At 27.3% G+C, this 11,664-nt stretch overlaps 1 protein-coding gene and 1 long non-coding RNA gene across 2 annotated transcripts; both read left to right on the top strand.

Moving 5' to 3' along the window:
* Nucleotides 1–4,779: 4,779 nt before the first annotated feature.
* LOC124808188 (uncharacterized) lies at nucleotides 4,780–5,427 on the top strand. Its single transcript, XR_010642044.1, has 2 exons — nucleotides 4,780–4,916; nucleotides 5,024–5,427. It is a non-coding gene; the product is annotated as an uncharacterized LOC124808188 (long non-coding RNA).
* Nucleotides 5,428–7,380: 1,953 nt separating this feature from the next.
* LOC136088723 (uncharacterized) lies at nucleotides 7,381–10,690 on the top strand. The gene is made up of 3 exons (XM_065813222.1): nucleotides 7,381–7,707; nucleotides 8,432–8,703; nucleotides 8,778–10,690. Exon 3 carries the CDS (start codon nucleotides 8,820–8,822, stop codon nucleotides 10,389–10,391), a length of 1,572 nt encoding a protein of 523 aa, XP_065669294.1. The 5' UTR covers nucleotides 7,381–7,707; nucleotides 8,432–8,703; nucleotides 8,778–8,819; the 3' UTR covers nucleotides 10,392–10,690.
* Nucleotides 10,691–11,664: the final 974 nt, after the last annotated feature.

The following is an 11,664-nucleotide window of genomic DNA, read 5'->3' as shown; positions in this document are numbered from 1 at the left end:
ATTTTGATGAGCAGGAGATTTGCTGTCGAAATGATTAATTTTATCTGCTTGTGATTGAACCTGCAAATTTTCTAACACTGCTATAAATATCCATTTCAAAATACTTAGAACTTGATAAAATAATAAGTAATTATTAATTTCTTACAATTTCATTACTAACAGTTTCAACATTTTCACTGGGTGATAGAGATGGGGGAACAAACCCTTGGAAAAATGAAACTAATTTCGGAAGTTTTGCTAAATCAGCAGCATAAATTATAATAGCATAAGCAGTAATATCAGCAAAGTAAATAAATTTGAAAGTAGTTATTAAAATAACTAGCTTGATATTCATTTACTTAAAATTATTTATGAAGTTATAAATAAATTTCAAAGTAAACTTTGAAATTTATTTACTTCGCTTTTTTTAAACATCATGGAAGTTTTCACGTCTCAACAGATGAGAGCGTATAAAACTTAAAGATGCGCTGCTTAGTTGCAGGATTACTTTGCACATAAATATTTTAAGTATTTTTGTAAATAAAGTAGAATAATAATAAATATAAATATTTAAATCGCAATATTTACATTATTAATTCACAAAAAATACTATATTAAAATATTATTCAAACTAAAAAATAGGTTTTTAAAATTTTTATTTGGGGCCTAATTATATGGGGCCCTAGGCCACGGCCTATTCGGGTCTATTGGCAAATCCAGATTTATCCATTTATTTATTTAACCATAAAATCAAAAATAACAACTTTAATTATAATTTACAAATTTAGGTTCGGTGTCACTCATATAGTTAAAAATTAGTCAATGGAGTGACACCTTAATAAAATAAACAAATAAAATAAAAAAATATTGAGACAAGGAAATAATAAAGAAAATAAGCTACATTAATACAAGTAATAAAAAAAAAGAAGTGATAGGAAAAATAATCAGAACAAAAATATTAAAGGAGCCTAAGAAAAATGAAAAAAAAAGAGAGAATGAACTGATGAGATAAGATGATGAGAAAAAAATGTAAAAACATAAATTTTAATCACCTAAATTCAGAAGGACAAAGAAAACATAAATTTTAATAACATAAGTTCAGAATGATAGAGTGAGAGAAAAAACTTTTCGTAGAAAAATTAACTTTTAAAATTTTCGTAGAAAAATTTTGTAGAAAAAATAAAAATAAAGGCCATCTTAAATTTTAAAAATATATACATACACTATTACATACAATATTAACGACATATAGGCAATGTTCAAAATTAACTTTGAAAATTGTTTTGTACATAAATAAAATTGTTCTTTTTCTTTTCTTTTCATAAATTTTAGTTCTTTTTTATTATTTTAAATTTTCTTTTAACTTTGTTTTTATTTGTTTCGATTTTTTCTTGTTTTTTTATTTTTATTTATTTAAAACCTCTATTATTTATTTTTCCTTCTTCATTTCTTCTTTTGTTTCTATTTATTTGCTAACTTTTTTTTTCTTCTTTCTTTTTGTACTTTTATTGTTTTACATAAGAGTTCTTTTTTTTTTTTAGTTCGAAATTCTTCTTATCTTTTTGTAATTTTTTTCTCTTGATTTAATTGTTTGTTTTAAATTAATTCATAAGATTATTGACTTGATTATGATCTATTGGTGATGATGATTTACTGGTGACTTTTTAAGAACAATATTTATCTTTTAATTATAAACATAATAGATTAAATTTATAATTTTATTAAATGAGTTACTCTATCTAGGTTAGGCTTGCCATTCTTCTTTTTTTTTTCCATGAGAATGGAGTGAACATTTTAATTTTAATTAGTTTAGCTTTCACTGAGTGTTTGAAGAATTTAAGCACTTGGTATTTGTTTAAAATTGTTCGGCAAACTATTTCTTTCAAAGTTTTCCAAGGCTGACAAGTCTTGACAATTTTTAATTGTTGGTAAATCTCCCTCATATTTATTTCCAACCAAAGTTATTCCATTTTAACAACTACAAAGTTGTTCCATTTTAATAATTAGATAGTGAACTGTAGACTTTTTTTATATTTAAGCTCCATTAAAACGTTTTATGGAGTTTTTAGTGAAGTAAAACGTTAACTAACTGGAGAAAGACTTGTACATGTCTGTTTACAAGATATTGAATAGGTTTTCTATATACTAAAACTATTCTTTTAAAATATTATTTAGAATAAACTTTGGACGGATTTCTTGGCACCTTTTTAAGGTTTTTTTTTTACCATTTGAACTTTCAAACTTTTTACGAAAAACAAGATGTAGTAATTGCGATTATCCATTGGATCTCAGAATACTGTAAAAGCAAAATAATCTTTATTGTTTACCAAATTCTATTTGCTCAAGTACAGAAAGTTAAGTTAAAATAATATAGTTGTAAAATACGACAAAATCTGGATTTATTATTGATTTGGATAGTTATCTTTTCTATTTATTACTTTTAGAAGAGAACTTTTTCTTCGAATTTAAGAACAAAAGTTAAATTTTATATTGGGACATGGTAATAATTTAACACCAAAGTTTCCTATCTTGATTACTATGTATCTAAATTTTGCCATACAAAAAAAAAAGGTCTTTTAATTTATTTTGAGCAATTGATAGAGAGTCTTCAATATCTCTTCAATGTTGCATCACTGATCCGTTACGCGATTTATAAACAAGAACGGCCCAAGATTTATACAGTACACATATAACAGAAGATATTTTTGTTTCAATGAGACTAATATGGTTTCTCCATAATAGTTTCTCATCAAATATTACTCCCAAAAGCTTTGTATAGCTTACTCGATTTGTTTCATTTTTATTAATTGATAGTTTTGTCAACTTTAACGGAAGATTATCGATTGTCTTATTTTATGGAAGAGAGTAAAATTTCACAATTTAATAATAATTTATTAGCTATAAACCGTTGATTCTAGAAATCGTCATTTTCTTTTTTGAATTTTAGAAATTTTATATAAAGCTTTTGTTTTCTTTTTGATAAAGTTATTTGTCATCCTTGGGTTTTTAAAATGTTTGTTTTTATTTCAGTAGTTAATTTTGGGCATACATTGTCATAAATATTTTGAAAAGTGTTCGAAAAATGTTCATAGTTATAGATAATGAAATATTGTGACAATCGTAGCGATAACTCTTTCAGAAAATGTTGAAATTCATTTGGGCATAATTCAAAAAACTAGTTGAGTCTTTTGGGAGTTGCGAAAGGCTAGCATGCCAGATCTTTTTTCTAAAGGACCCTTTTTTTTTAATAAAAATTTTTAGATATAGAGGTTTTTTATTAATTTCACTCTTCACCTGTAAGTCTAGAGGGGTGACACCAAAAGTTTACCACTTTGGGTGATACTAACCTCAACAACGCCAGTGCAAAAAGCCTAAATTTAGATTAAAAGCTAATCGTGAAAGCCTAATTGCTCTGTTTAAGACACGAATTCCTTTTAGACACAACAACACTGATGACGCTCGCTTAGAAAATGTGTTAAGTGGACTTGTTTAGTTTAAATTAGCATTGTTGTATTTCCTTTTTTTTTGTGAATTATAAATATTTACTCTTTTTTTGTTCTTTATTACAATATTTAAAATACAAATATATGAAAACAAAAATTACAAAGTAAAGGTATATAAATTTATATCTATTTTTATTTTTCAGAAATAAAAAATAAAAATAGAAAAAAAACTAATGATTTAATTTTAAATTAAAAAAAAAAAATAAAATAAAATAAGGAAATAAATTACCAAAAGAACTACCACATCAGGCCCGTAGGAGTAAAAATTATATTAGGGAGGGGGAGGGCAGCACTACCCTGAAATAGTTTTAAGGCCCCCCCTTTTTTTTTAAGTCATTTTTTCAGTCAATATCCTCAAAATTATTTATTTGAAAAATTATTAGGGGGGGGAGGGGGGAAGGGGGAGGGAGAAATGCCCCTGCTGCCCCCATGGTTGCTACGGACCAGCACATATAGTATGTGACAACCACCACAAATAGCATGTGGTTGCTATCCTACATGTAGCAACTATCATTACTATGTGACAGCTACCGATATACTATTATGCTATTGGTAGTTGTCATATGCTATTGTCGGTTTTCAAAACTTATTTTAATTTGCAAAAGCAAAAAGCATAACGTTCCAAAATAAAAAATGTATGTATTTCATAAAATCAAAAAGTAATCAAAGAGCTTATTAATTTATAATTTTTGATGTTGTTTATATTCTCATAGATCTAAACCAAAATTTACAGACATTATTGTAAACAACTCAAATAAGTTGTCGCCACTCTATAATTTAATTTTACCCAGCAAAAACTTGACGCTTTTATACGTTATTTTTACTGTGTATTTTAACGTTGCGTTATTTTTATGTGTTAACTTGTTTGCAACAACCGTACAACTTTTTTTTAAACAATTTTTGTAAATTAAAATTCACGTAGGAATAAAAGCATTGCAATCAAATTTTAAACAAAGAAAATCGGATTCAAATAACCCTCTAATATTTTTGGAGAAATGGTTAAATTCTTTGGTGAGCGAGTGAAACTGTTTCTCGGGATTAGGTTAAATAAGAAAATGGATTTAATATCGACGCGTTATTTTCAAAATAAATGAAATAATAGTAAGTTAAAACATGACGAATGAATAAAACAAAATATTTTTTATTCAATTATTTAATCAAAATTTCTTACTTGGTTTTGTTTTTTTAAAATAGATGATTAATTTATCAGTTTATTCAACTCGAAGTCCAGACTTATTAATTATTAAAATGAATTACGCGTTAAAGTTTCTAATGAACCAATCATAATTAAAACCTAAAGTATGATGTAATCAATATCTTTCAAAAACAAGTATTTTTATTTTCGCGTACCACATTCATACAACAGCGGTTTGGTTTTTTTAAAACCTTGTTGTGCACAAAATGGAATACAAGCGGAAGAAAAGAACTAAATATGTAATTTTGTGGTTTGAATAAAATTTTGTTTTTCAATTCTGCAACGCAATTTTAAGTTTTTAACCAATTTGTTAACTTTTGCATCATCAGAGTTCTTTAACTTTCAGGGAAACGAAGAACACGATGATGCGGATCAAACATCTAAATTGTCTGTTAAACCATCTGAAAATAAAAAATTGTGGAGCAGTTTTATTGATGTAGCAAGGAGTGGGTTTTGGAAAAACGCGACTACTTTCATGCGACGGGGAAACAATAACGCAAAAAGAAGAAAATTAGCCGACGATAGTGATGAAAAACACTCCACGCTTACAAAGAACATTGATATAATAAGAAGTCCACGATATGTCGCCGACGGCAGTGGAATGTACGTTTCGACAGAAATGTACGATGCAACAGAAACAGCATTTATTTTAACTCAAAAAATTGTTGGATGGAAAGTTTGATTTTTAACTGTTTTTTTATACATAGATTGTCTATTTTTGAGTGTATAAACAATTAACTTTAATTTTAACTGATTTTGAGTATTTTTATTGATCGAAACCTTCTTATTTTGAACGAAGTTTATGTGCAAATATCTCACGCTTTCACCTCAATTTAAACTAATTCAATAACACAGTTGAACTTTTTAAATTATTTCTCGTGATAAAATTTAAATTCAACATTTATCTAAAACTATAAGTTTGTTTCTCACAAAGTATATTTTATTTATTCTTAAGGAGAGTGGGGCTGCAAATCAAATAAAAAGAAATATTAGAGAAATAGTAAGAATAAACAGAGAAAATAACACTTCCCTTGTTTTTTGTCACAGTATCTTTTATATATTATATTAGAGGCGATATTCTAAGAGGTATATGGCAATAAGTTTTAGCATAAACTATATAACGTTAACCATTTCAAAATTTAATTACAAAAAATATTTAAAATAAGTAGTAATGAAGTTCATTAAATAAACAATGGGGCTCAATAAATAAACAATGGAGTTAGTTAAATAAACAATGGAGTTCATTAAATTAAAAATAGAGATTGCCATGTTAATAACGGAGTTCTTAACTTAACATTGGAGTTGATTAAGTTTGTAAAAGTAAGCTAAAATTTGTATTTAAGTTTGCGGTCCTACCTTAAGTAAGTTATTGAGTTTTTTTTTAACTCTTAAAATAAATAGTTTAATATAAACTTGAATAAAGTAGATAAAAATTGAGTTATAATAAATTTAATAATGGTTACACTCAAGAATATAACAATAAAAATGGTAAACTTAAAAAAATAAGTTCTTAAACTCACTATATAAATTAAAATGAAAACAAGCTTTATTATCAGAAACCAATGAAAGGTATAAAATAATAAAGAGTGGGCATTTCACAAATAGTAAATAGAAAGATCAATTACAATCTCAAAAGCATTAAATATGGATAACTCTATTTTGATTTTAGACTTAAAAAACAATAATATAACGTTTTTTATGTGCGTGTATGGAAACATCAGCCTTTATATAGACGGAAATTCAAATTGATGAAAAACGAGTAAAAACCTCGAAAGGCTACAACAATTAGCATAGAGTCTAAAAAAATTTTCATTTGATATTAATTAATAAATTCGGTAAGATCGTTTCATTGAATGACATGAGGCTGAAAATTAGTTTTTCGGCTTATTACTTTTATAAAAAATATAAAATGTTTATTATTAATAATAAACATTTTATATCTTTTTAAATAATTTTACTTAAATTTTCTATCTGTTAAAACTTTTTTTTCTTTTTTTGGTTTAATAATATTGAAAATAATTTTCTTTTTAACTTTATTCAAAAGATATTATATATATATTTTTAAATAAAAACAAGAATTTTTAAAATTGTTTTTAAAAAGGTTTTTGAAAATAATTAAACTCTGCAATAGAAATTTTTAGGTTAAATCTATATGTATTGATTTATTTTAGATTTGAAAATAATGTTTTTTATTATCAAAAATGCCAATGGGAAATGGGTGAAAGAAACTGGAAAATGAGCGAAAGCAACTGAAGTTGAAAACAGTACAAATGTTTTTTGTGATTGTTGTCATACTTTGCTTAGCAACAAGATAGAGTTGATAAAGCCTCGTTTAAAATATTCCCAAAAGAAATTTTAGGTTTCATAAAAGCATGCAGGTGTCAATCAAATAATTGAATAAAAATTGTGATAATTTATTTTCAAATAATGGTTCAAATATTAATACATCTGCTTTGATAGCTGGATCATCATCACACGTTGGAATCTTTGGCATCTATTCGTTTTATAAGTTTGCCAACACCTTGTATGAAGCAACAGCTAATGTTACATAGTATGAACGGTCCCAGCAAGCATTTCAACGTTGATTCAACGTCGATAACGCGTTGATTTATTGACGTTGATTTTAGCGTTGAAATGGAAACAAAATATCGACGTTGAAATATCAACATTGATTCAACGTCATTAAATTAACGTTGTACTGACGTTGATTTACAAACGTTGATTTGGAAACAAGAAATCGACGCCAGTGGGCTAATTTTCAAAAAAGCTGGCCAAAAGTCAAAAAAAAAAAATCACTATTGTGATTTTATTATTTTGAAACTACATAAACAAAGCCCTGTTGCATTTAATTGTATAAGAAAAAATTGTGTAAATTTTAAAGTTACCTAAATCTACGCAGTTAAACATCTGTTGTTAAAAACACTTAATAGGCATTTTAAAAACAAAAAAAAAATGTGCTCAAATAAGTATCGTTTACAAAAAAGTTATTTATCGTTACTAAAAAACTAACTATGGACGATACTATTCAAGGTATTTATATAATATTTTAGTAAAAAGTTTTACATTATTTCTCTAAATTTTATGCGAAAAGTGCGAACAAAAAAGTACAGAATAAAGTTTATTTATTTTCTTTAACCTATTTTTCAAGCATTTAAAAAGTAGTGAACCCGCGAGATTCCGCTTAGTTATAATTTGGATGTTGTTCATAAAAGTGTATTCTAAAGATTGATTAAAAGAAAAGGCACCTATTTTTGCCTATTACTTCATTAACTTATATTGTGTAGTGCTAGTCGTGTTTTTTAGTAAACAAAATGGCGGTGTTTTGTTTTCTTTACAAAATCAGTCAAATTGTATATAGATATAGTTATTATGTTTCTTGAGAAACTGATTTTGTTAAGTGCAATAAAACTACAAAAAAATTAGTAGCACACATGAATGAGATTTTGACAAAGTTAGAGTGTAGGGGGGGGGGGGGGGAGACAAACCCCCTCGGTTACGACGTCTTTTTTACCTCAGCTACGACGATTTTTGTATAGTTTTATTGAATTTTACAAAATCAGTTTCTCAAAAAACATAATAACTATATCTATATACAATCATATGATTAACAGTATATTTTACCTTTCTCTTATATATCGAATTTATATAATATAATATATTATCGATTACTTTTTACTTTATTTTTAATTAGTTTAGTAAAGTTATAATTTTTTTATGATTTTTTCAATTATTATATTTTCAATTAATATCTAAGGTTCACAAAAAGATCATTTGCAAATTCCTCGAATTGAAATTTTTGAAATTTTAAAAAACGAGTTATCTTCAGATCTAGATGACCAGCTTAATATTTTGCAATCACAGTTGTGTCTAAGAAGAAAAATTTGTTTCCAATTTTCAACAGATGATAAAAAGAAACTAAAAAATGTATTGACAAAATTAAAAATAAAATGGAAAAGTAGTAACCGAACAAAAAAAATATTTTTGAAGACACATGACACTTGATTAAAAGCCTCAACAAATATTTGTGTAAGTTATTTAATGCTTATCTCTATTAAAGTTTTAAACTTTTTTATATTTACTAAACATTTAAATAATTTCAGATTGTTCAAGCACGAAATAAAGAGAGAAAAAGCCATAGTGCAATGGGTCGACCACCTTTGAATTTTGATGAAGCTAGTGAACGAACGAAACGGCGAAAAACAGAGGAAATGCGTTCGACATTTAGTTCATCCGAGTTAGCATTTGCTTCTCAGATGAGTCTTCGGGCTTCAGGAGCATGCAATACCGGAGTTACAGTTAAAGATTTACCTTTCACAATTCAACACCGAGTCGCAAACTATATAGAGAGCCTTAAATTGTCCCAAATTTCACAAACATCTGAACTATGTGCTGAAACAGCTCTTTCTATACTAATGGAAGCAAAGCTTTTTAAACATCAATATTGCATTATAAGAAGTGCTGCAATTGCGAATAGCTCTTCTTTTTTGCCATCTTACGAAAAACTTAAAGAAGCCAAGAAAATGTGTTACTCTGAAGATATAACGGTAACTGAAATAAGCGCCGAAGTAAAACTGCAATCTTTATTAAATCACACTTGTTTAAGAATTATAAAAACTCAACAAAATGTAATTGACTCCTTGAATGTAAATATTTTATCAAATTTTATTTTAATTCTTAAGTGGGGGTTTGATGGCAGTTCCGGTCATAGCGAATATAAACAGAGATTTGCCGATGGAAGAAACTCAGATGCAAATGTTTTTCTGACTTCACTTGTACCATTACAACTTTTGTGTACAAATTCAGTTTTAGGTCAAGATATTATTCTATGGAAAAATAGGACACCCTCATCTACTCGATTTTGCCGACCTATCAGACTTCAATTTCTTCACGAAAATGTCCATACAAGCATTAATGAAAAAGACTATATTGAAGATAAAATTAAATCACTGGTTCCTCTCATCATTGTTCAACATGAAATAGAAATTAAAATACATTATAAATTGGTTATGACAATGATTGACGGAAAAGTTTGCAATGCAATAGCATTGATGAAATCAACAATGCGGTGTTATTTGTGTTCTGCTACTTCGAGTCAATTCAATAATATCAATTTCGTTAAAGAAATAAAAGTTGACGAATCAAAATTGGAATACGGTTTATCAACGTTGCACGCATGGATTCGCTTTTTTGAATGTTTTTTGCATCTTGGGTATAAACTTGGAATAAAAAAATGGCAAGTGCGTTCTGACATTGAAAAAAGTATAAGATTACAACAAAAATTGTTAATCCAGAATGCTTTTAAGCTGCAGCTAGGGTTAATAGTTGATCGACCGATAACAGGATGCGGTAATACAAATGACGGAAATACAGCTCAAAGATTTTTTAAAAACTCACAAGTGTCTGCTGATATTCTAGGAGTGGATTTAGAACTAATAAATCGGTTTCATGTAGTTTTACAGGTATTATCTAGTGGCTTTCCAATAGACGCAGACAAACTCGATAACTATTCTACCGAAACTGCACTACTTTTTGTTGAAAAGTATCCTTGGTACAACATGCCTACAACAGTACACAAAGTACTTATTCATGGAGCCTTAATAACAAAAACAGCAATACTACCCATAGGACAACTCCCTGAGGATGCACAGGAATCGAGAAACAAAGACTCGCGAAGATTTCTCCAGGAAAAATTCCAGAAAAAATACAATGCATGACGTTTTTTGCAGACTTCTGGTTTCGTCAGATCCTGCAATATCTTCACTTTTAAAATCTCATGCAAAAGTTAGCAGATTTTTGTCTTCTCAAGCTTTACAAATGTTATTACTTCCGGAGATTAACGAAAACTTTGAAACTCATTCGTCTGTGATTGAGTTTATCAACAATATTTCAACAATAAATGATTCAGATGACAGTGGTGATTTATTTTAAAGTAATATAAATGAAACAATTATGATAAATGATGCAAATAAAAGTTTTCCTTGTTTTCCTTGAATAAATAAATAAGTAGAATAAATAATGAATTTTTCAATTTATTTTTTTTAACATTGCGGCATAATAATACAGTCATAATACATTATATATCGGTATTATATATAATGTTTATATATGTAATGTAAATAATACATTAGTCTATTGATCTTAATTTGTTGAATTAGAACTAATTGGTTAAACACGAAAGCCCAAAGGCATTTCTAATGATTAATATTTTTAAAACACCGCCATTTTGGATCTACCATTATTGAATTTTGGTACACTTATGTCAAATTCAAAGTTGGGGATTCAAAAAAATGCTTTACAGAAATTTTCCATTAATTATAATCATTTTTTGACTTTTGGCCAGGTTTTTTGAAATTCCACCCACTGTGCGTTGGGTTATTTACATGGGATCAATGTTGGATTTAGATCGTAAAAACGATCAAATTTTGCGATGGTTTTACATAAGTTAGCCCAAGGCAAATGTGTCGTCTATGCAGAGCCGTGGGTTAACCAAGAGACTACACTAGATAATGGCCTAGAGTCTCCGAAAATTAAAGATCTCCAAAATTTGTTGTTTCTAATGTTTTCAAATTTTATTTTTTACTTTGATTAAAATTTAGACAAGTTTTATGGTAAACTAATTAATAATCATTGATACTAAACTGATACCAAAAAACTACTAATGGTTAATCAAGCTTGTTAAGATGATGAATTTAAATATACGGATACGTTGCAATACTCCTTGAAATAATTTGATAATGATATCTCAAACACTTACCCAGATTGTTTCATAGTAAAGCTCAAAAAATGTCCCTTTTTCTCCTTTTATGTTATTAACTGTTTTTTATAAATTTTAAAAAGTGGATAAGGGGTAAATGAAAACAAATTCGTCTTATTAAACTTTAATGACTCCACAGTTGGTAATTTTAGTCACTGTTAAAATCTATTACAAAAATACTAAAAACAAAGGTTAAAATAACATTAGGGCATATTACATGTCCTATTTTTAGG

Source organism: Hydra vulgaris, chromosome 12 (assembly GCF_038396675.1).
Source record: "Hydra vulgaris chromosome 12, alternate assembly HydraT2T_AEP".
NCBI lineage: Eukaryota > Metazoa > Cnidaria > Hydrozoa > Anthoathecata > Hydridae > Hydra > Hydra vulgaris.
This window is presented reverse-complemented; position numbering and strand designations above follow the sequence as displayed.